General features: G+C 46.8%; 1 protein-coding gene across 2 annotated transcripts in view; it reads right to left on the reverse strand.

The window, feature by feature from the left end:
• LOC141096565 (phosphatidylinositol 3,4,5-trisphosphate 3-phosphatase TPTE2-like) overlaps positions 1–17,931 on the reverse strand; it is a 92,037-nt gene extending 74,106 nt beyond the window's left edge. The window contains exon 1 of one of the 2 annotated variants that reach the window (XM_073583284.1): positions 17,672–17,931. In XM_073583284.1, the coding sequence (XP_073439385.1) occupies positions 17,672–17,681 (10 nt within the window). In that variant the 5' untranslated portion in view covers positions 17,682–17,931. Of the gene's footprint in view, positions 1–17,276; positions 17,633–17,671 lie in introns of those variants that run through there. The other variant, XM_073583285.1, reaches the window with a different exon arrangement.
• Between the last annotated feature and the right edge of the window lie 8,607 nt (positions 17,932–26,538).

Genomic DNA, 26,538 nt, shown 5'->3' on the forward strand with positions numbered 1-26,538 from the left:
TGATGCACACGTACACAAGTATGCCACACAGATGGCACACTGATGATGCATACGTACACAAGTATGCCACACAGATGGCACACTGATGATGCATACGTACACAAGTATGCCACACAGACGGCACACTGATGACGCACACGTACACAAGTATGTCACACAGACGGCACGCTGATGACGCACACATATACAAGTATGCCACACAGATGGCACACTGATGATGCACACGTACACAAGCATGCCACACAGATGGCACACTGATGACGCACACGTACACAAGTATGCCACACAGATGGCACACTGATGACGCACACGTACACAAGCATGTCACACAGATGGCACACTGATGACGCACACGTACACAAGTATGCCACACAGACGGCACACTGATGACGCACACGTACACAAGTATGCCACACAGACGGCACACTGATGACGCACACGTACACAAGTATGCCACACAGACGGCACACTGATGACGCACACATACACAAGTATGCCACACAGATGGCACACTGATGATGCACACGTACACAAGCATGCCACACAGATGGCACACTGATGACGCACATGTACACAAGTATGCCACACAGATGGCACACTGATGACACACACGTACACAAGCATGTCACACAGATGGCACACTGATGACGCACACGTACACAAGTATGCCACACAGACGGCACACTGATGACGCACACGTACACAAGTATGCCACACAGACGGCACACTGATGATGCACACATACACAAGCATGTCACACAGATGGCACACTGATGACGCACACGTACACAAGTATGCCACACAGACGGCACACTGATGACGCACACATACACAAGCATGTCACACAGACGGCACACTGATGATGCACACGTACACAAGTATGTCACACAGACGGCACACTGATGACGCACACGTACACAAGTATGCCACACAGATGGCACAATGATGATGCACACGTACACAAGCATGCCACACAGATGGCACACTGATGACGCACATGTACACAAGTATGCCACACAGATGGCACACTGATGACACACACGTACACAAGCATGTCACACAGATGGCACACTGATGACGCACACGTACACAAGTATGCCACACAGACGGCACACTGATGACGCACACGTACACAAGTATGCCACACAGACGGCACACTGATGATGCACACATACACAAGCATGTCACACAGATGGCACACTGATGACGCACACGTACACAAGTATGCCACACAGACGGCACACTGATGACGCACACATACACAAGCATGTCACACAGACGGCACACTGATGATGCACACGTACACAAGTATGTCACACAGACGGCACACTGATGACGCACACGTACACAAGTATGCCACACAGATGGCACAATGATGATGCACACGTACACAAGCATGCCACACAGATGGCACACTGATGACGCACATGTACACAAGTATGCCACACAGATGGCACACTGATGACACACACGTACACAAGCATGTCACACAGATGGCACACTGATGACGCACACGTACACAAGTATGCCACACAGACGGCACACTGATGACGCACACGTACACAAGTATGCCACACAGACGGCACACTGATGATGCACACATACACAAGCATGTCACACAGATGGCACACTGATGACGCACACGTACACAAGTATGCCACACAGACGGCACACTGATGACGCACACATACACAAGCATGTCACACAGACGGCACACTGATGATGCACACGTACACAAGTATGTCACACAGACGGCACACTGATGACGCACACGTACACAAGTATGCCACACAGATGGCACAATGATGATGCACACGTACACAAGCATGCCACACAGATGGCACACTGATGACGCACACATACACAAGTATGCCACACAGATGGCACACTGATGACGCACACGTACACAAGTATGCCACACAGATGGCACACTGATGACGCACACATAAACAAGTATGCCACACAGATGGCACACTGATGACGCACACGTACACAAGCATGTCACACAGATGGCACACTGATGATGCACACGTACACAAGTATGCCACACAAATGGCACACTGATGACGCACACGTACACAAGCATGTCACACAGATGGCACACTGATGATGCACACGTACACAAGTATGCCACACAGACGGCACACTGATGACGCACACGTACACAAGTATGCCACACAGACGGCACACTGATGACGCACACATACACAAGCATGTCACACAGACGGCACACTGATGATGCACACGTACACAAGCATGCCACACAAACGGCACACTGATGACTCACACGTACACTGTCATGATCCCAGTCAGGGCCGGCCCAAACGTATAGGCGAACTAGGCGGCCGCCTAGGGCGCCGACCCATAGGGGGCGCCAGAGGAAAAATAGAAAAAATTATAAAGAATCTTTTCAAAAGGCAAAAAGTTTTAGGGATGGAAAGAAAAATGTACATATTTAAGGGCAAATATGACGCAAGAGAGGTTGGTTGGGTTGGCAACAATTTCGATAGAATCTGAAGTTGCTAAACAAATTAATCTCAGTGACTTAGTGTCATCCTTTTAAAAAAAAAAGGCAAGGAAACAAAAATTTTAATTACCTATGGTCGTTTTTGTTTTGTGTTATTGATTACTTTGTATATATTTGTCCTATACAACTTCTCAGAAGATTAAAGAGTTAGGAGAGAGTTAATTAATCATTGTTGTTGTGGTTTATTTTGCTCCTAAATTTATATCCCAAGTTTTCATCTACTGACAAGAATAGTAGGGGCTCAACAAATTGTTTCGCCTAGGGCACCGTAATCTCTAGGTCCGGCCCTGATCCCAGTGCAGGTTTTTGAGCTGCACGTCAGGGGTTAATGTCTGGAGCTCAGTGCAGGTTTTGACCTGCACACCTGGGGTTAATGATTGTGGCCTCTCTATGGTTCTGGGAGAGCTTCTTAAACCCCTGGGAAGCTCCAATCCCTGTCAGTTATACTTTTGCCTTCGGCCGAGTGTGCTGACCTCTGTGTGACTGTGCCTGTTCGTTGTAATAGCTTGTTTATATGGTTCTGACCCGGTTCTGTTCCCCGTTGTGAGTTTGCCTGTTGATTCTGTACTTCGCTACCCTCCCTGTGTATGAATCATTGCCTGTGATCTGACTACTCTTTGCTCGCCCCTCTTGTACCTTGCAGCTATCTCTGTGTATGACTCATTGGCTACATCCTGACTATCCTTCCTGTCAATGCCCCTTGGTAACTTTGTCTCGCAGTTACCCTGCTAGGAGTTCTCGTGCAGCTCCTAGCTCTCTGGAGTTTAGGCCACGCCCCCAGCAGTCACGTGCTTCAGGTCCTGCTGTTCTGAAGTACGCACCTACCCGGCTGCTGCCCGCTTCACAGGTATCTTTGAGCACAGTTCGCTTTACTCAGGACACACGCACTGGCTCAGTGAGCAAGAGCAGTGCGGTGTTCCTGACATTATAACTGACCGTGAACTGTTTTTTTTTCTCTCCTCACTTCTGCAGCATGGACCCAATGCATGCCTTATCTGAGCAGGTGAAATGCTTGACTCAGTCGCTGCAGAAGCTAAGTTTGGAACACCAAGCTCTGGCCCAGTCCCAGCGGCAGGTTGCAGATTCGGTTCAGGGGGTGCTTTCCGCATGCTTTCAGCAGGTGGGGAATAGAGATGTCATTTTAGTCCCACCCGAATCCCCAGTTAAATTGCCAGATACGCTTTCTGGTAACAAAGATTAATTCAGAACATTTAAGGAGGGCTGTAAGCTCTTTTTCTCTTTGAGACCCCGCTCCTCTGGGGATGAGAAACAGAGGGTGGGGGTGGTTATGTCCCTGCTTAGGGGGTCCCCACAAGCCTGGACATTTTTGCTTTCCTCTTCTGCCCCTGAGAGAATGTCTGTGGATGCGTTTTTTGAAGCCTTAGGGCTTATTTATGATGAGCCTGATAGAGTGCGTTTGGCTGAGGACAAGGTGATGAGTGTCTGTCAGGGGGAGCACTTGGCCGAGTGGTTCTATACTGAATTCAGACATTGGGCAGCCGAGATTTCTTGGAGTGATGCCGCCCTTCGGGGGCTGTTCCGTAGAGGCCTGTGTGAATGTCTGAAGGATGCCGTGGCACTCCATTCTCCACCTGATTCCCTGCAGGATGCCATGACCCAAGCGGTTCGCATGGATCACAGACTGCGGGCTAGAGGTGTTATGCAACTGGAAACACCATTATTCTTCAGTGGAGATGAGACCCGGACTCTTCCTGTGGCTATGGAGGTGAGTACTGTCACCTGTGAGGAAAAGGAAAGAAGACGCCACCGGGAGAAGCAGTTGTGCTTCTATTGTGGGGAATCTGGACACTGGAAAAAGGACTGCCCCTCCTGTCCGTCATCCTCCAAGATGGCGGGAAACGACTAGGTCTGGGTAGTAGTCGAGGAGGCTACCCAGACCTTCAGGTACAATTTTCCTCATGTGCAAAAATGGTGCTGCAGGTGGAACTGGAACTTGGTAATGGTCCGGTTCAAACTACTGCTTTTGTTGACTGTGGTTCTGCCGTGAACCTGATTGATACCAAAATTATGACTCTTAATAAGATAGGGACAGTCAGGCTTCAGGATCCTGTTAAACTTGTGGCAATTGACTCATCCCCTCTTACCCAGGACGGTATCTGTTGCAGGTCTGAACTTTATTCTCTAAAAGTGGGTTCCACTCATGTGGAAAAACTAAGTTGTCTTTTGCTAGATAACTTGCCTGCAGGACTGGTACTGGGGATGTCTTGGCTTCAACGCCATAATCCTACCATTGATGGCGTGACAGGGGAGATCATTCAATGGGGATGTAAAGATAAATGTGGTAACCTGGGACATCTTGTTAACGCTGTTAAATCCGTATCTGTGTCGTCTGTCGGTCTGAAAGGTATTCCGGAGTACCTGAAGGATTTCGAAGATGTTTTTTCCAAATGTGAGGCTGAGGCGCTGCCACCACATAGACCCTATGATTGTGCCATCGATTTAGTACCCGAAGCCAAGTTACCTAAGGCTCGATTGTTCAATTTGTCTGGGCCTGAGCGCCAAGCCATGAAGGAGTACATAGCTGAGAGTCTCCACAAAGGGCATATCAGGCCTTCTGTGTCACCTGTGGCAGCAGGATTCTTCTTTGTGAAGAAGAAAGATGGTGGTTTGCGGCCGTGCCTCGACTTTCCGGAACTGAACAAGATAACGGTTAGGAACACTTACCCGCTTCCCCTCATCCCAGACTTATGTAACCAGTTAGCTGGGGCCCAGTGGTTCTCCAAGTTAGATCTCCGGGAGGCCTACAATCTGATAAGGGTTCGGGAAGGGGACGAGTGGAAAACTGCGTTCCTCACATCAGAAGGACTCTTTGAAAACCTGGTAATGCCATTTGGGTTAACTAATGCACCCGAAATTTTCCAGAATTTCATCAATGTTGTGTTCTCTGACCTGATAGGCCGTTTTTTCATTATTTATTTGGATGACATTTTGGTGTATTCCCCGGACAGCCAATCTCACTTGAAACATCTACAGACAGTTCTCCAGAGACTCAGGGAGAACCAATTGTTCGCTAAATTGGAAAAATGTTCGTTTTTTGTACAGGAACTGTCTTTTTTGGGGTTGATTGTGTCCTGTGAGGGGTTTCGTATGGATCCTAAGAAGGTGCTGGTGATCGCTGACTGGGTTCAGCGCTTCTTAGGATTTGCGAACTATTATCGGAGATTCATTAAAGGTTTCTCACAAGTGGTTAAACCACTCACGGAACTTACCCAGAAGGGCGCTGTTTTAAAAAATTGGTCTGTACTCGCTAAGGAGTCCTTCTCAGCTATTAAGAAATGTTTCATGTCCGCCCCGGTGTTGGTACAACCAGACCCGTCCAAACCGTTCATTGTGGAGGTGGATGCTTCTGAAGTGGGGGTGGGGGCTGTGCTGTCCCAGGGTCCGGCCACCCTTACCAATCTCAAACCCTGTGCCACTGTCATGATTCCAGTGCAGGTTTTTGAGCTGCACACCGGGGGTTAATGTCTGGAGCTCTGTGCAGGTTTTGACTTGCACACTTGGGGTTAATGATTTTGGCCTCTTTCTGGTTCTGGGAGAGCTTCATAAACCTCTGGGTAGCTTCAATCCCTGCCAGTTATACTTTTGCCTTTGGCCTAGTGTGCTGACCCCCGTGTGCCTGTATATTGCTATAGCTTGTTTATATGGTTCTGACCCAATTCTGTTTCCCGTTGTGAGTTTGCCTGTTGATTTTGTACTGCGTTATTATCTGTGTATGACTCATTGCCTGTGATCTGACTACTCTCTGCTCGCCCCTCTTGTACCCTGCAGCTATCTCTGTGTATGACTCATTGGCTACGTCCTGACTATTCTCCCTGTCTATGCCCCTTGGTAACTTTGTCTCGCAGTTACTCTGCTAGGAATTGTCTTGCAGCTCCTAGCTATGTGGAGTTTAGGCCACGCCTCTAGCAGTCACGTGCTTCAGGTCCTGTGGGTCTGAAGTACACATCTATTCGGTTGCTGCCCGCTCCACAGGTATCTTTGAGCACGCTTTCGCTTTACTCAGGGCACGCGCACTGGCTCAGTGAGCAAGTTCAGTGCGGTGTCTCTGACAGCCTTCTTCTCCAAGAAGTTCTCTTCAGCCGAGAGAAACTATGACGTAGGCAATAGAGAACTTCTTGCGGTCAAGCTGGCGTTTGAGGAATTGAGGCACTTTTTGGAAGGGGCGGCTCACCCTATCACGGTTGTCACTGATCACAAAAATTTGGCATACCTTGAATCTGCTAAGAGGCTTACTCCGAGACAAGCCCGTTGGTCACTTTTTTTTCACGATTTCAATTCTCCATTACTTTTCGACCGGGGTCCAAAAATGTTAAAGCGGATGCCCTGTCCTGAAGTTTTGACCCGGTGAATTCCCCCGAGCAGCCATCCTCCATTCTTCCCCCAGGGGTGGTAGTGGCGGGGGTCTCATCTGAGTTGGAACAAGAAATTGTAAGGGCTCAGCCCCTAGCTCCGGCAACCAGGCCAGGGCACAAATTGTTTGTTCCAGATTTATTGCGGCCTAGACTTCTGCAGGAGTTTCATGAGTCTAGGTTGAGTGCTCATCCAGGTATCACGGCCACTAGAGAGGCAGTAGCCAGGGGTTTTTGGTGGCCTTCACTAAGGTCCGATGTCAAGAAATTTGTTTCTGCTTGTGGTGTGTGTGCCCGTTCCAAAAGCTCGCATAACCGGCCGGCTGGGGAACTCATACCTTTACCGGTTCCTGATAGGCCATGGACTCATCTTTCCATGGATTTTATTACCGGCCTTCCACCTTCCAGGGGCAATACCGTGATCTGGGTGGTGGTGGATAGGTTTTCTAAACAGGCCCATTTCATTCCCTTGGCAGCTTTACCCTCAGCAGAAACATTGTCAAGGTTGTTTGTACAGCATGTGGTCCGATTGCATGGGGTACCCCTGAATGTTGTGTCTGACAGAGGTGTGCAGTTTGTGGCCAAATTTTGGAGGGCTTTCTGTATGAAATTGGGCATCTCACTCTCCTTCTCGTCGGCATATCACCCGGAGAGTAATGGTCAGACAGAACGCACCAATCAATCCCTGGAACAAATTCTCAGGTGTCTGACCTCCGCCAGACAGGAGGATTGGTGTGATGTGTTACCGTTGGCAAAATTTGCTTTTAACAACTGGGTGAGTCAGTCCACCAACATGTCCCCAATCCTGATTAACTATGGGTTCAATCCGCATTTTGGGGAGTTTTCACGGGTGGATTCCGGTTGTCCAGGGGTAGAGGGGTCCGTTCAACGGTTAAAAAACCTCTGGGCTGAAGTCCAGCGTAATATCTCTCGGGCCCAGAGAGAACAAATTCTCAGGTGTCTGACCTCCGCCAGACAGGAGGATTGGTGTGATGCGTTACCGTTGGCGGAATTTGCTTTTAACAACTGGGTGAGTCAGTCCACCAACATGTCCCCATTCCTGATTAGCTATGGGTTCAATCCGCATTTTGGGGAGTTTTCACAGGTGGATTCCGGTTGTCCAGGGGTAGAGGGGTCCGTTCAACGGTTATAAAACCTCTGGGCTGAAGTCCAGCGTAATATCTCTTGGGCCCAGGGGAGGTACAAATATTTTGCTGACAAAAAGAGAGCCTTGGGAGACATGTTTCAGGTGGGAGAGAAGGTTTGGCTTTCCACACATAACATCAACTTGAAGGTACCATCAGCTAAATTGGGACCAAAGTTCATTGGTCCGTACGACATTATGGAGATACTCAACCCAGTGGCATATAGGTTGCATCGCGTCTCCCCGCCTCCTTAAAAATATCCAATGTGTTCCATAAATCTCTGTTGAAATCCGTAGGGTCTGTCAAAGAGGACTCCAAGCCTATTGTTCCTCCAGTGCTGGTGGAGGGTCAATTGGAGTATGAGGTAGGACATATTGTGGACTCTCGGCGGGTGCGCCGCTCTTTGCAGTACCTGGTCCACTGGAAGGGATATGGACCAGAGGAGTGCTCATGGGTCCCTGCTCGCTCTGTACATGCATATCGTCTGGTTCAGGATTTCCATGCCAAGTACCCGGGGAAGCCTGAGGGTCCAGAGGCCCCCCGTTGAGAGGGGGGTACTGTCATGATCCCAGTGCAGGTTTTTGAGCTGCACGTCGGGTTAATGTCTGGAGCTCAGTGCAGGTTTTGACCTACACACCTGGGGTTAATGATTGTGGCCTCTCTATGGTTCTGGGAGGGCTTCTTAAACCCCTGGGAAGTTCCAATCCCTGTCAGTTATACTTTTGCCTTTGGCCGAGTGTGGTGACCTCTGTGTGCCTGTGCCTGTTCGTTGTTATAGCTTTTTTATATGATTCTGACCCGGTTCTGTTCCCCGTTGTGAGTTTGCCTGTTGATTCTGTACTTCGCTACCCTCCCTGTGTATGAATCATTGCCTGTGATCTGACTACTCTCTGCTCACCCCTCTTGTACCTTGCAACTATCTCTGTGTATGACTCACTGGCTACGTCCTGACTATCCTCCGTGTCAATGCCCCTTGGTAACTTTGTCTCACAGTTACCCTGCTAGGAGTTCTCGTGCAGCTCCTAGCTCTCTGGAGTTTAGGCCACGCCCCCAGCAGTCACGTGCTTCAGGTCCTGCTGTTCTGAAGTACGCACCTATTCGGCTGCTGCCCGCTCCACAGGTATCTTTGAGCACAGTTCGCTTTACTCAGGACACGTGCACTGGCTCAGTGAGCAAGTGCAGTGCGGTGTTCCTGACATACACAAGTATGTCACACAGACGGCACACTGATGACGCACACGTACACAAGTATGTCACTCAGACGGCACACTGATGACACACATGTACACAAGTATGTCACAGAGACGGCACACTGATGACGCACAAGTATACAAGTATGTCACAGAGACGGCACACTGATGACACACATGTACACAAGTATGTCACTCAGACGGCACACTGATGACGCACACGTACACAAGTATGTCACACAGACGGCACACTGATGACGCACACGTACACAAGTATGTCACTCAGACGGCACACTGATGACACATGTACACAAGTATGTCACACAGGCGGCACACTGATGACGCACAAGTATACAAGTAAGTCACAGAGACGGCACACTGATGACGCACACGTACACAAGTATTTCACAGAGACGGCACACTGATGACGCACACGTACACAAGTATGTCACAGAGATGGCACACTGATGACGCACAAGTATACAAGTATGTCACACAGACGGCACACTGATGACGCACACGTACACAAGTATGTCACAGAGATGGCACACTGATGACGCACACGTACACAAGTATGTCACAGAGATGGCACACTGATGACACACACGTACACAAGTATGTCACTCAGACGGCACACTGATGACACATGTACACAAGTATGTCACACAGGCGGCACACTGATGACGCACACGTATACAAGTATGTCACAGAGACGGCACACTGATGACGCACACGTACACAAGTATTTCACAGAGATGGCACACTGATGACGCACACATACACAAGTATGTCACAGAGATGGCACACTGATGACGCACAAGTATACAAGTATGTCACACAGACGGCACACTGATGACGCACACATACACAAGTATGTCACAGAGATGGCACACTGATGACGCACACGTACACAAGTATGTCACAGAGATGGCACACTGATGACGCACAAGTATACAAGTATGTCACACAGACGGCACACTGATGATGCACATGTACACAAGTATGTCACAGAGATGGCACACTGATGATGCACACATACACAAGTATGTCACAGAGATGGCACACTGATGACGCACAAGTACACAAGTATGTCACAGAGACGGCACACTGATGACGCACAAGTACACAAGTATGTCACGGAGACGGCACACTGATGACGCACAAGTACACAAGTATGTCACAGAGATGGCACACTGATGACGCACAAGTACACAAGTATGTCACAGAGACGGCACACTGATGACGCACAAGTACACAAGTATGTCACAGAGACGGCACACTGATGACGCACACATATACAAGTATGCTACAAAGACGGCACACTGATGACGCACACGTACACAAGTATGTCACTCACACATGCAACACTGATAAACACCGTTGCTGATTTTCCCAGTACTGGTATCATCAGACGTGTGAATGAGGCCTTATTCCAATTGAAACCATCACAATCGCCAGAGTCTCATGAAAAAAAGTGAAGTCCCTCATACGCATTAGATAGCTGTTGGCTGACCAATGGAAACTATTAAATCAGCCATGACGGGTGCTTGCCTTCCCTCATAATAATCTGTCAGGGGCTCCTGTACACATTAGTCTTCTAAATCCATCGATATCGGTAGGGAATGGCCAATTTAGTCTAGTATTTGTTGGTTTTGAGACAATGTCTGTCTGACACCTGGAAGGAATATTTGGATGAATAGGTCAGCCCTAATTACCCCCCAATAGTGTCTGATAGTAAATAGTAAGTAATAACCTAAGTAGCTCAGAATCTGGTATCGGTAGCAATTACATTGCATTATCCGGTATCTGTTTCCTCTCCTGCAATATAACGACAAGTTACAATTCAGTAAATAACCCCAGGCGAGCACTATGGCAAACAAAGAATAAAGGTAATGGTGCTAGTCTATGTGGATTCAATGGAGATTTACAAACACAATGAACTGATATATGAGGCTACATAATCAATGCAGCCTCGCTAATAATTTACATTATACCACTAACATATAACCATTGTTTGTGAATGCGGCTGAGTTGCAGTACCACATCTAAACTGAGGACAGTTGTGGCACTGTGTAAACACAGCAATTATCTTTTTTAACCTTGTTTGACATTTTTAAAGGTTTATTCCTGTCCATGGTTTTTTTTTTCCTAGATAAAAGTGGTGATGGCGCAGTCCAAAAATTACTGCTTCCCTCTGAAATAGCAGGATATCTAGCCAAGTGGATTGTATATGTAATGGGGTCTTTGGATCTGATCGATCTAAGTTCTGGTCAACCTATAAATATGGAAATATTTTAGAAGCATATAACTTTAATTTGGGAGTTGCTTAGAATTTCTGGTATTTCAGAAGAGAAATGGAAAATAGGACAGATAATTGTAGGCCAGAGGTGAAAAGGACCTGTTAGGTTCCCCAAGACCCCTGAAATCCCACCAGTACCCTTGAAGTGTATGGTATGCCAAAACGCAGCTGCTAAGAACTGCAAAAAAACTTATATATTGCTGCTGATGAAATGCTAATTAGGCAGGACTAGTCTGGTAGGGCTTATATTCCTCGGACTAGTCTGGTGGGGGGCATATATTCCCCAGACTAGTCTGGTGGGCATTTATTCCCCGGACTAGTCTGGTGGGGAATGTATTCCCCAGACTAGTCTGGTGGGGCTTTTACTCCTCAGACTAGTCTAGTGGGGCATATATTCCCTGGACTAGATGGTGGGGCATATTTTCCCCGGACTAGTCTGGTGGGGCAAATATTCCCCGGACTAGTCTGGTGGGGCATATATTCCCCGGACTAACCTGGTGGGGCAAATATTCCTTGGACTAGTCTGGTAGGGCATATATTCCCCGGACTAGTCTGGCGGGGCTTTTATTACTCGGACTAGTCTAGTGGGGCATATATTCCCCGGACTAGTCTGGTGGGGCATATATTCCCCGGACTAACCTGGTGGGGCAAATATTCCTCGGACTAGTCTGGTAGGGCATACTGTATATTCAACAGACTAGTCCAGCCTTAGATGTCTTGACGTAATTTACATCTTCACTGACCCCCAATATAAACTGAGTGTGCAAGATCTCCGGCACTGAAGCTATGTTGGGTGACAATGAAGCAGATATCAGTGACACCGAGTGTCTGATAACAACACCCGTGTCAGGAGTAGTCCGGAGAAGTAGAAGTGCCACCAGAATAGTCCAGGATAATTATTATCAATGACAAAATAGAAATGTTTTTGCTGATCATGGCAGCAGAGTTTTTGATTACCATAAACTTGCTTAATACATTGTGATACGGCTCTGAAAGACACTGGTGGCAGTTTGGGGACCTTGGGGAACCTGACAGGTTTCCTTTAAGTACCATCTATATCTAGTCTTAAGGGGCATTTACATTGCAAGATAATCGTGAACGAGCATTGGTAAAAATGCTCGTTCACGATTACCTTCCCGTGTAAACAGGTTGTAAAACACTCATTCATCGGGTATTACGGTATATTTTATACAGCAGAAAAGATCATCATTCTAGGAGGCGCATCGTGCTGTGTAAACAGGATTTGTGCTGCTGAGAACAATGGCAGCCTAAGTGCACTCCGGGATCTATAACAGAACACTCAGTGTGCATCATTTCCTTTGGTCTGCTGTTTAAACAGGCATTCAAATGATTCAAATGATCAGTAAAAGTTTAGCGATCAGCAGTCGCATCTTCACACTGCCTGGTGGTTTTTGTTTATAATGGAAACTATTACATAATGCCAGATCACTTGTCCAACAGATACCAACAGAGACTTACATATCCCTTTGGCTAGGGGTCCGTTTGCACAGGCTGACTCGTGGCACGATACGACTACCAATCAGTAAACTTTTTGAATGCCTGTTTACACAGGAAGACCAAAGTAAATGCAGTGTAAATGCCCCTGTACAGTGGGGTCCATTGGCTTTTGCTGCTGATAGCCATTCATGTAGTACTACTGTGGCGCCCCTGAGGCTCAGCCGCCACAGAGGTACTGCACCTCCTCCTGAGGTGTGGTGCCCCACCATCCAGGTAAGTTGGAGGCTCCTGACCACGCTCCAACAACTGCACCCCACACCACAGAGTAGTTCAGCAAAGCCACATTGCGGCTCCCTGCTTGGAGTGTAGCAGAGCACCTTTGGTGGCTCCCTGCTTGAAACACTAAACGTGCTGGGAGGCGGGTGGAGTTGAGAATACATAAAAGAGTAGGAAGGTGTAGGATTAGAGTTCAGTCAGACAGTAGGTCAGTCTGAGAGAGGAAGCCACTCAGAGGAGTGAGGAAAGAAGATCCCGGAGAGAGGGATGGAGGAAGGAGGTGCTGCAGCAAACCTCAGTGACCTGGGTCTGCTGGCACGGGAAAGAAAAGAAGGAGAGAGACATTGAACTGAAACCTGATCTTCCATAGGAGAGAGATATTAGTACGGAACGAAGGAGTAAAAGGGAACAGAGAGGACGTGGGTTAGAGGAAGAACCCTGCCTAGAAGTTCTAAGCGCAAGGCCGGGGCCCGGTCCCCAAGGTTGTATGGACACTAATGGTTCTGCAGCAGACACCGGTGGAGTAGTGGGCTGTAAATGCACTACTCCCATCTAAGACTTGGGGGCACAACAGCAACTTGGATAGAGAGCCGGGACTCAGGAGTAAGGAGTCCCCGAAGCAGGCTACAGCTGTCTGCCATACAAGTAGAGTTCTTGGGAACATCTGTCAGGAGGCACTCCAGTGTAACTTAGTACTAGGAGTACTTCACACTTAAAGGCGCTATAGAGGAGACGTTCAGAAAGGCACATGTTGGCGGAGTGTTGGAAGGGAGCATTCCATCTTGCCTGGAGGTTGACTGAGTCCCTGACCCAGAGGACACAGGACGGAGGCAGGCACCTGTGTGTACTACAGACTGTGAGTAAAGCTTTGGAGCTACAAGCCTTGGTGTCCTCCATTCATTCTTGCGCCAACGCACCCGGCACCGCTACATCTGGGTACCGGCTTCTACACCGCTTGTGCCTCTCTAATTCCACATCTACACTGCCCTGGAGCTACAGCTTCACCTGTGGGGAGCTTCACCATCTTGGCTGCAACACACCACCAGCCCCAGAGGATCTGCAAGCAGCGTCGGCTTAACACCTCACTTGCCGAACACCACAGGTGGCGTCACAAACTATTAATTTAACTACATTCCACCACCATTCAACTTCCCTCATTACTTGGGCGCCCAGGCCCACGGACCGGGTCACCGCTGCTGTGACACATCCCCCTGACACCGGCCCGGTACCAAGTACCCCACGGCCCTGGGAGGGTCACCCACTACTCTTCTCATCATATAAAACAGGACGTACAATGAAGGCTCCAGAGATGCTCGCATAGCCTTATGTGTGGTTTACAAACAGGAATCTCCTACTAGATACACAGATAAAAGTAACAATTTCAATAACATAAATTATGTGTGTAGTAAAATGCACCTGGAAACCAAAATAAATATTACCACACATTACTGACTGTTCACATATCCTTATTCCAAGTTTCCCGTGTTATTCCTTCCAGCGGGGTGGTGGGGGAGAAGGCAGTGATGGGGTGGAGGGGAGAATGCAATGATGGTTGTGGTGGAAAGGACAATAATGGTGGTGGTGGGGGAAGAGGTAATGATGGAGGTGGTGGAATGGGCAATGATAGGGGTGGTGGGTGAAAAGGCAGTGATGGAGGTGGTGATGAGGACAATGATGGGTGTGGAGGGGCAGAACAATTATGGAGGTGGAGGGGGGCTGCATTATACCATATGAAGGGGGGCTGCATTATACCATATGAGGGGGGCTGCATTATACCCTATGAGGGGGTCTGCATTATACCCTATGAGGGGAGCTGCAGTATACTATCTGAAGGGGCTGTGTTATACTTTATGAGGGGGCTACATTATATTCTGTGTGGGGCTACTTTATATTCTATGAGGGAGCTACTTTATATTCTATGAGGGGGCTACCCCAACCCCTGGTGCATAATTAAGACATGTACCATCTTATATTATACCCAGATATTAGGGTGTTTTAACGCACAATTGGTGGTCCTGTATTTACTTATATGTAGCTACACAGTGGACCCCAAGAATGATTTTCTCTGGTGGGCTCAAGGTCCTCCAGTCCGACGCTCTATATTCCAGTCAGATTCTATATGTGATATGTATACTTTAGGAGGATGTACATACAACTCTGGCAAAAATTAAGAGACCACTGCACAGTTTTATAAAAATCAGCTTCTCTACATGTCTGACAGGCATTCCATTCCAGTGTCAGTTGAATTCCACTCAGAGAACACCTCATTCTACTTAATGTGCTTGTGATTAGGTGATCACCTGAACGAAATCTTATTTAACGAAGGAAAGTATAAAAAACCCTGCTGTGGTATTCACAATCCTCTTGCAATAGGACAAGCTGGATGGCAAAACAAGTGCTAGTAATATCCCAAAAGTAATAGGAATGAAAAAATAACTTTTAACCGTGCCAAAGGAATTGAAAAGAAAAGTCTTGAGTGAGGAAAAGAAGGACTCAATTCTGGCTTTACTACCAGAGGGATACAGTGAGCGTCATGTTGCCTCAATCCTTAAAATTTCTAAGATGGCAGTCCATTACAACAAGGTCAAGCAGCAAACATTGGGGAAAACAAAGCTACAGACCGGCTGAGGGCGAAAACGACTCTTCACTGACAGGAATGACCGTCATCTTATTCGAATGCCACTCAGTAACCGCAGGATGATATCAAGTGACCTACAAAAGGAATGGCAAATGGCAGCTGGGGTGAAGTGCATGGCAAGAACAGTTCGTAACAGGCTCCTAGAGGCTGGGCTCAAGTCATCTAGAGCTAGAAAAAAGCCTTTCATCAATGAAAAGCAAAGGCAAGCCAGGCTGAAGTTTGCCAGACCATAAGGATTGGACCATATAGGACTGGAGTAAGATAATCTTCTCTGATGAGTCTAATTTTCAGCTTTGCCCAACAACTGGTCGTCTAATGGTTAGACGGTGACCTGGAGAGGCGTACAAGCCACAGTGTCTTGCACCAACTGTGAAATTTGGTGGAGGATCAGTGATGATCTGGGGATGCTTCAGCAAGGCTGGAATTGGGCAGGTTCATCTTTGCAAAGGACATATGAATCAAGCCGCATGCAAGGTTATCCTGGAAAAACAGATGATTCCTTCTGCTCAGGCAATGTTCCCCAACTCTGAGGACTGTTTTTTCCAGCAGGACAATGCACCATGCCACACAGCTAGGCCATTCAATGTGTGGATGAAGGACCACCACATCAAATCCCTGTCATGGCCAGCCCAATCTCCAGACCTGTACCCCATTGAAAACCTCTGGAATGTAATCAAGAGGAAGATGGATAGTCACAAGCCATCAAACAAAGAAAAGTGCTTACATTTTTGTACCAGGAGTGGCATAAGGTAACCCAAAAGCAGTGTGAAAGACTGGTGGAAAGCATGCCAAGACGCATGAAAGCTGTGATTAAAAATCATGGTTACTCCACAAAATATAGATTTCTGAACTCATTCTGAGTTATGACATTAGTATTGTTGTTTCTAAATGATTATGAACTTGTTTTCTTAGTATTATTTGAGGTCTGCAAGCACTGCATTTTTTTGTTCTTTTGAACATTTCTCATTTTCTGAAAATAAATACAAAATTCAGTGCTTGGAATTTGAAGACATGTTGTCAGTGGTTTATAGAATAAAACAGCAATTTACATTTTACTCAAAAATATACCTATAAAGAGGAAAATCAGACAAACTGAAAATTTTGCAGTGGTCTCTTAATTTTTTTCTGAGCTGTATATACACACATCCTCTATGTGTACAAGCGTCATCTGATGGGCATATACAGTATGTATAATTTTATTGGCATTTATACTGTACATGTCCGCAGCATGTGTAAACAGACACATATATATATATATATATATATATATATATATATATATATATATATATATATATATCTACAATATATATCACCAGTTCGCTAATGGTTAACATATACATCCGATAGAAGAGTATAGGAGGCAAACTTACATAGTGGCGATGTGGAGCCCTATTAGATGTGTCGCCCCGGAAGCCTCCAAAAATTTGTTCTCATTTGTAGATGGTCACTGGTGTCAAATCTGAAAAAAATCTCTCATCCCTTCTATGTCCGGATCCTCGGAACATTGGCTGTGAGTGGTGATAGCTGTCTTGTGTCTTGTATGATGGGTATATCGTCGCCTTACCTGTGCTGCCAGCGTCTCCGCCTGTACACAGCTCATCAGTAGACTGACACTGCAGGTAGGCTGCACCTAGATGACTCCAGATTCATGTCACCTCCTCACATTTCTTGAATGAACTTGATCAGGCAGGAAGGTCTTAGGGCCTGAAAAGGGGAGGGCGAGTATACGAAAGAAACAAAAACATTGACACAAGTTTCTGCTCACCTCTGTACATCGCATCGGCCTCTTCTCAATACTTTTCTCTTCTTCACCTCTTCTCACCCTTGTTTTCCATCCCAGTGACTTTCGTGATGTTGTACTCGTGTCTTCCTCCTCTTTCCTGCTGTCTCCTCTTCCTCTGCCCCCCTTCCCTCTTCTGTGAGTGCAGACCCAGCACTTTCCACTTCCTCTGATGACTCCTGCTGACTCTGCCTTGCCTGTTTTCTCCAGCCATCCTTGTCCCTGACATTATTTCTGTAGCACTATAACCACACTGTGATTACTAACATTATTATTATCCCTTCTGAAGTGAACTTTAACCCTTTTTACTGCTATTATAACATATTCCAAGGGCGGGAAGTTTCAGGAACGTATGTCACATGATCATTTTGAGGATTATTCCCAGGATTTAGCAATAGATTTTGCCAGCAACTTGCCAGATGTTAACCCTTTTAGAGATGCAAAACCAATTTTGCCCGGGATCTTAAAACCATTGTGTAAGGAAGTTAAAAATAAAAACCAAGACTCAACTGTTTAGACCCACACCCAGCACTGCGATGGTCCCCATCGGTCTGTCTCCTTTTTCAACTAATCACAGGAGTCTGCCGTCTTGTACCATACATACCATACGAGAGCGCGGAGGCCAGTGATAAGCTGCAGCAATCACTTCCATGTACAGGACATCATCACTACCTGGCCCTGATCCCGAATTACTGTCCAAACCCCTTATACAGCTCTGGCAAAAATTAAGAGACCACTTTCAAATGTTCAGTTTGTCTGATTTTTCTCTTTATAGGTATATTTTTGAGTAAAATGTAAATTGTTCTTTTAGTCTACAAACTTTTAACAACATGTCTTCGAATTTCCAAGCGATAAATTTTGTTTTTTTTCTGAAAAGGAGAAATGACCAAGATTAAAAAAAAAAAACAACAACAATGCTTTCAGACCTCAAATAATGCAAAGAAAATAAGTTCATAATCATTTTGAAACAACAATACTAATGTTTTAACTCAGGAAGAGTTCTGACATCAATATTTTGTGGAATTACCGATGATTTTTAAAAACAGCTTTCATGCGTCTTGGCATGCTTTCCACCAGTCTTTCACTGCTTCTGGCACAAAAATGTAAGCAGTTCTTCTTTGTTTGATGGCTTGTTACTATCCATCATCCTCTTGATTACATTCCAGAAGTTTTCAATGGGGTTCAGGTCTGGAGAATGGGCTGCCCATGACAGGGTTTTGGTGCGGTGGTCTCTTAATTTTTGCCAGAGCTGTAGATAGATAGATGTCAGTGCACTATTTAATCAGTGCTTTGTGTGTTTTTTTCTGCACTTGATTTTTAAGTTCAAATAAATAAATCAATTTTAAAAAAAATGATGTGGGCTTTCGCGTAATAATCGCAACCAGCAGAGGGAAAGTCAACCGCTGGGGGCTGATATTAATAATCTGAGAAATGGGCCATTAGCCCATAAATTCTAACCAGCAGAGGCTAAACAGACAGCAGTTGGGTTGATATTAATAGCCAGGGAAGGGGTCATGGATATGCCCCCTCCCAGGCTAATAACATCAGCCCTCTGCTGCCCAGAAATGGCACAGACTATGCAAACAGCTGTGAGCTGTTATTAATTTCCTGGAAACCTTTTGGAATATTGTCCCTTTTCCCAGAATACTAACATCAACCCCCTGCCGTGAACTGCTGTTTATCAAAACTACGTGGGAGCCCATGATTTTTTTATTTAATTCTTCATTTTATACACGATGTACACAGTGGGTGCTTAATACAACTCACTTCATGGTCGTCTAGTCACGTGGATCTCTGGGAGACCAGGCGACAATGAACAGAGTTGTCTTCAGCATCTGGTGCCTGGGAACAGTGCGAACTGTACCACTTTTTCCCAGGTGCTGGTACGTGTCATGTTGATGACACATGGATGTCATCCATGTGTTTTCAGAGTACAATTGTGTGGCACGCATGTTGTCCGTGGTGCAAGTAAAAAACTGACATGTCTGCGGGTTTTTCACACGGACACACGCTCAAAACCTGATAAAAAAGGACAGCACATCACAAGTGGGTGAATTTGCATCACATTTATTCAAGTGTTTGATAAAGATCTCTTTAGATTGAAATGTCGCAACTGGAGGCGGAATAAATGTGATGCAATTTCACCCACTTGTGAGGCGCTGTCCTTTTTTTTCATCTGGTATCTTGACATGTTCTGAGAAGGACTCCTTGGATTTGACGTGCCCTTCAGCCTTGGGTAATGTTAACCCTATCTTTCCATGAGGTGCTGTGAGCTAATGTCTGTTTAATTACATGGTCAAAACCTGTCATGTGCGCACAAGCATTGAATGCATTGGATGTGCGTGTGTCCTTATTTGCGGTCCTTGAAAAATGGACCGCATACGGACACAAAAAAACGGACGTGTGAAGGAGGCCTTAAGATGAGTCTGATGCTTTTCAAATGGATACCATCTTTAATAGTGAATGCAGCTCTGGGCTCTTCTTTGACCCAGACCTTCTATATGAGGAAGACATTACATACAGTATTATCCCACATCCTGAGGTCCTATCATTGCGTCAGGTATCACACGTCATTGAATTAGTTTCCATTTCTTTTTATTTTATTGCAAGGAGTAAACAATGCAGTGCTATTGTGGCTATAAAATTTACTTAAAAATACTTGTCTTTAAGATATGCAAATTGACTGAAACCCAAACACCAAATTTACACATCCTAGAGTGATGAGTGCATTTTACTTGGATCAAGTGTAATACAAAAGGCATGACTAGGGCACAATTATAAATATACAAACTATATACTATAAATCTATTTACGATACTTGTATACTATGTATAAGGGCTCTATAAAAGAAAAAGAAGGTTTTAGTACTATGTTTGCCAGTTGAAAAAAGATTGATTACTCTCAGTGGGAGAGACAAAATATTAATCTTGTATTTATGATACCTTTTTAATAGTTAACAAAAATAAAGTGATGTTACAAAGCAAGCTTTCGAGGCTGCTTAGATCTCTTCATCAGGCGTGGTATAGCAACATGTCTGAAGAAACCCAAATATGTGCACAAAGCAAGTAGAGACTCTTTGGGTTCTTTTAGACATCAGGTTTTTTTTTTATATATGTGCTATCCATTATTTATGCAGATAAATCACAAAGCTATTGCAATAAAATTGCATTTTCAAGCGATCGTTTTTAGTGGACCGATTGTCCTTAAGAAAAAATGAATATGCACATAAAGTCCGTGGAGCCTCATTTAGGAGTTTCAAGCATGGGACTAGCCAGATCTTCCTCCAGGGAAGGACCCAGCCAAGGGGTGGCTCCTTTCGGAAACCACCATTACCACCATATTAAGTGGCCCTTTAAGTCAATATCCAGCTCTTTACGATGTTTACCAACATCACGAAACAATCACTGACCTCAGGGACCAGTCAAAGAAAACACTGCGGCAGCCGGCAAAGGCGCTCAATCAGTGAAATCCTAGGTGCAATGCTCCCTGGGAAATACTCATATGCAAATAAAGTCCATGGAGCCTCATTTAAGTGTCTCAAACACGGGACCAGCCAGATCTTTCTCCAGGGAAGGACCCAGCCAAGGGTTGGCTCCTTTCGGAAACCACCATTACCACCATATTAAGTGGCCCTTGTTTCGTGATGTTGGTCTACTAGGCATTGCTCCCACCTAGCCAGAATCCTACTCCACACTGATGAGGGGCAACACCCTGAAACAGCTGTCTGTGGATGGATACCTGGCCTTGGTATTTCCCTTGTCATATCTGTAAACTCGTAGAGAGCTGGATATTGACTTAAAGGGCCACTTAATATGGTGCAACAATTATAATGGGGCAAAAGTCATAGCTGGTGATTGGCAATATTAAAGAAAAGGAAGAGGTGGAACTGAGAGGGACTTTCCACATTGGGAGACTCATAAATAAAAGGCATCCAGCTCCAGCCCCTTCACATGTTTTTTTTGTTCATTTATGTATTGCCGGAGTCAATGTATGCTTCCTCAGTCCCCTGTCATGGACACCGACTTATTCACTGCTGTGGTCACCATCCAGCACTCCCTCCTCCTTCTCCTGCTTCTGCTGAACGGGATCTGTGCTCGACTTGGAGATCCCCGGGCACTATGCTTAGGGCATGCGCGTTTCCGCTCTCTTAAAGGGGCAGTGCGTGCTGTCTTAAAGTGGTCCCAGCCAATTGCTGGGAGGCACTTACTATTTAAGGCACCTCCACCTGATGGGAAGTGCCTGAGCAATGTGTTTAGTCAGTTAGTCTGCATGCTTGCCAGGTCTCAGGTTCTCTGTCTGTGCATACATGCTAGATCCCTCTAGTACCCAGGGTCACCATAAGGGCATTACTGCCCTTACTCCTGTATGGGGCCCTGTATGCAGAAGTACAGAGGGGGGCAGAGACCAATCCAGGCCCCCCTCTTATGCTTCTGCTCACCAGGCCCCATCTTGCAATAAAGTGATGTGTGTTGTGTGCTGTGGCTCACATCTTGGCACTGGGAGCTTTTCTTGGAGTGCCATGGCCATCTAACATGGACTGCCACGCAGATCCAGCTCCCTCCGTCTTCTCTGGATTTCTGGTCAGGTGACAGCGCATACATGATGACATCATCGCGTACGCATTGGCATGTACGAGCACATCAGAAGCAGAGCTGCACCTGCAGGGGATCGTCAGTAAGGTATGAAAAACTTTTTTTTTCTTTTTTAAAATGAATTAAATGGGTGAGGGGGGTCTGCACATGACGAAGTGGGAGGAGGGTGACAGCAAATGATGAAGCGAATGGAGGACTGCAAATGATGAAGTGAGTGAGGGGAGGGGGACTGATAATGATGAAGTGAGTGGGGAGGGGGACTTCAAATGATGAATTGAGGGTGGAGTACAGGGGAAAGCAATTGAATTGAAAGTGGGGGGTGGGGAAATCAAATGATGAATTGAAGGTGGGGGTGGGGAGAGCAAATGATGACCTGGGGAGAGCAAATAGTGATGAATTTTGAGGGTGGGGGGAGTAAATGATTATGTATTGAGACTGGGGGATGGGGACAGTAAATGATTAATTGAGAGTGGGGAAAAATAAATGATACATTGTAGATTATAAGCTCTTCTGGGCAGAGTTGTCAATATCTTTGCATTAATTATTGTATTATCGTAAACTTTATTATGACTGTTGTATATGGTCTGTTGAGCCCTGCCTCCACCCCTCGAACTATTGTCCACAGCCCCACCGCTCTCTCTTTGAAAAACTCCACTTCTCACCAATCACACATTAATATTTTCCCATCACCAGATCACACATATACTGGAGCCATCAGTCTTTGTGTTGGCCAAAAGATTTTTTTAAGCCACCACCACGACACGGTAGACTCTTTTGGCCAGGCCCTACTCTACTCTAACCTATTAAACATTTGTTAAAATATGCAATGCAATTTAGGTATATTTTAAAATTTTTAAAATGACCAATAATATCACACACAAGGGTCAAATACCACCATACCTTGATCAGACACCATATTACCACCACATAGTGCCCTATAATATAACATACATATAATACCGCCACACTATGTCCAGACCACATATTAAAACCACAGCCACCGAATAATATCACATACAAGGGACAAATACCGCTATACCATGACCAGACCACATATTACTACCACATGGGGACCAATAATACCACATACAAGGAACAAATACTACAACACCATGGCCGGACAACATATTACCACCACTTTGTGACTGAATACTACAATACCGATCAGTAATAAAAAAAACACAATACTAATATCACCATATGTGCCATTATACACAGGAGATCTGTACTTAGTATGCAGTGTCAGTGTAAAGGTAATATAGTGATCACTGGTGACATTGTACACAGGACGGCTGTATATAGTATACAGTGTGTAGTATCAGTGTATAAGTAACACACTGACACACCAGTGATGCCTCTAGGTGAAGTCTTTAATCTTCATCCAGCACAGATCGATGTCACTTCTTCCAGCCAGGGCTCCTCTCTACAGGAAATAACAGTTATCTAGAGCACCGCTTGCATAACACATTACTTATTTTTTTCCCAACTTCTATACTACACCAGATGAAGAAAAAAGGCAACATAGTATTGGGTCGCCCTCCGTTCCAGGGCTGTGGGGTACTCGGTACAGGGCCGGTGTCAGTGGGATGTGTCACAGCAGCGGTGACCCGGTCCATGGCCCTGGGTGCCCAAACCAATGGTGGTCAGTAGATAATGAAATGGAATAGTTCGTGATGCCACCTGTGGTGTTTGGCAAGCAAGATGTTAAGCCAACACTGCGTGCAGATCCTCTGGGGCGGATGGTGTGTTGCAGCATAGATGGTGTAGCTCCCCACAGGTGAAGCTGTAACCCCAGGGCAGTGTATAGGTGCGGGTGGTGCGAGGAATGTTGGTACCAGGATGTAGCAGTGCTGGCGGCGTTGGCGCACAAGTGAATGGAAGACACCAGGGCTTGTAGTTCCAAAGCTTTACTCACAGTTCATGGAACACACTGGTGCCTGCCTCCGTGCCGTGTCCTCCAGGGCAGAGACTCAATCAACCTCCCGGGCAAGTCAGGCTTCTCTTCTCCAACACTCCGCCAACATGTACCTTTCCTGAACGACTCCTCTATTGCGCCTTTTAGTGTGAAGAGCTCGAGTACCGTGGTACTCTGGAGTTCCTCCTGTCAGATGTTCCTAACAACTTTACTTGTATGACAGACAGCTGTAGCCTCTATCCGGGACTCCTTTCTCCAGAGTCCTGGCTCTCTATTCAGTTGCTGTTGTGCCCCAAGTCTTGGATGGGAGTAGTGCATTTACAGCCAACTACTCCACCGGTGTCTGCTGCAGAACCATAAGTGTCCATACAACCTCGGGGACCGGGCCCCGGCCTTGCACTGAGAACCTATAGGCAGGGTTCCTCTTCCAACCCACAACTCCTCTCTGTTCTCCTACTCCTTCGTTCCACACTGTTCCTTCTCTCTCTTATGGAAGCTTAGGTTGCAGTTCTACGTCTTTCTCCTTCTGTTCCTTTCCCATGCCAGCTGGCTCAGGTCACTGAGGCAGCTGCAGCACTCCTTTCTCTCTCTCGGACCCGTCCTCAGTCTCTCCTGACTGACTGTCCTTCTCCCGCCTGACGTCCCGTCAGACTGACCTGTCATTCTAAACCTTCCCAACCTTTTATATATCTCAACTCCACCCACCTCCCAGCACATCTCGTGTTACGAAGCAAGAAACCACGAAAGGTGCTCTGCTACCCCCTAAGCATGAAGCCGCAATCTGGTCCATTGCTGAACTATCCTGTGTGTGGGTGCAGGTGTTGGAGTGTGGAAAGGAGTTCCCAACTTACCTAGTTGGTGGGGCACTACACCTTCGGAGAAGTTGCAGTACCTCTGTGGCGACTGAGCCTCAGAGGCGCCACAGTATCACTCTGCACAGTAACAGGAACGCCTCCCCATTTAAAACAGTATACTCAAAAAATAAAATAAATACATCACTGCAGTAATAATATCCCTTAATTAGCCCCTATATTAATAATATCCCACATAATGGCCCCCGTGTCTCATTCCTGGCTCCAGCCATATGGTCTCCCATCCTGCCCTCATTCTGCCCCATATGATCTCCCCATCCTGCCCCATCTGTCCCATGATCCTGCCCCATCTGTCCCATGATCCTGCCCCATCTGTCCCATGATCCTGTCCCATGAACCTGCACCATCTGTCTCCATCCTGCCCCATGATCCTGCCCCATCTGTCTCCATCCTGCCCGATCTGTCTCCATCCTGCCCAATTTTCCTGCCCCATCTGTCTCCATCCCACACCATGTCTCCAATCATGCCCCCTTTGTCTCCAATACTGCCCCCATATCTTTTATCCTGCCACCATGTCTCCTAACCTGCCTACGTGTCTCCAACCCTGCCCCAATATCTTTCAAAATACCATGTCTCCAATCCTGCCCCATGTCTCCAATCCTGCCCCATATCTTTCATCCTGCCACCATGTCTCCCATCCTGCCCTCTGTGTCTTCAATCCTGACCCCATATCTTTCATCCTGCCATCATGACTCCAATCCTGCCCCCATATCTTTCATCCTGCCACCAGGTCTCCAATCCTGTCCCCATATCTTTCATCCTGCCACCATGTCTCCAATACTGCCCCCATATCTTTCATCCTGCCATGTTTCCAATCCTGCCCCCATATCTTTCATTCTGCCCCATGTCTCCAATCCTGCTCCTTGTCTCCATTCTGCCCCCTGTGTCTCCATTCTGCCCCCTGTGTCTCCAATCATGCCCCCTGTATCTCCAATCATGCCCCCATATCTTTCATCCTGCTTCGTGTCTCCAATCCTGCCCCCTGTGTCTCTATTCTGCCCCTGTGTCTCCAGTCATGCCCCCTGTGTCTCCAATCATGCCCCCATATCTTTCATTCTGCCCCCTTTGTCTCACATCCTGCCCCCTGTGTCTCCCATCCTGCCCCTGTGTCTTCCATCCTGCCCCCTGTGTCACACATTCTGCCCCTGTGTCACACATTCTGCCCCTGTGTCTCCCATCCTGCCCCGTGTCTCCCATCCTGCCCCCTGTGTTTTACATCCTGCCCCCTGTGTCTCCCCATCCTGCCCCCTGTGTCTCCCCATCCTGCCCCCTGTGTCTCTCATCCTGCCCCCTGTGTCTCCCCATCCTGCCCCCTGTGTCTCCCATTCTGCCCCTGTGTCTCCCATCCTGCCCCGTGTCTCCCATCCTGCCCCCTGTGTTTTATATTCTGCTCCCTGTGTCTCCCATCCTGCCCCCTGTGTCTCCATATCCTGCCCCCTGTGTCTCTCATCCTGCCCCCTGTGTCTCACATCC

Source organism: Dendrobates tinctorius, unplaced genomic scaffold, assembly GCF_039654945.1.
Source record: "Dendrobates tinctorius isolate UK_male_01 unplaced genomic scaffold, ASM3965494v1 ptg000075l, whole genome shotgun sequence".
Classification (NCBI taxonomy): Eukaryota; Metazoa; Chordata; class Amphibia; order Anura; family Dendrobatidae; genus Dendrobates; species Dendrobates tinctorius.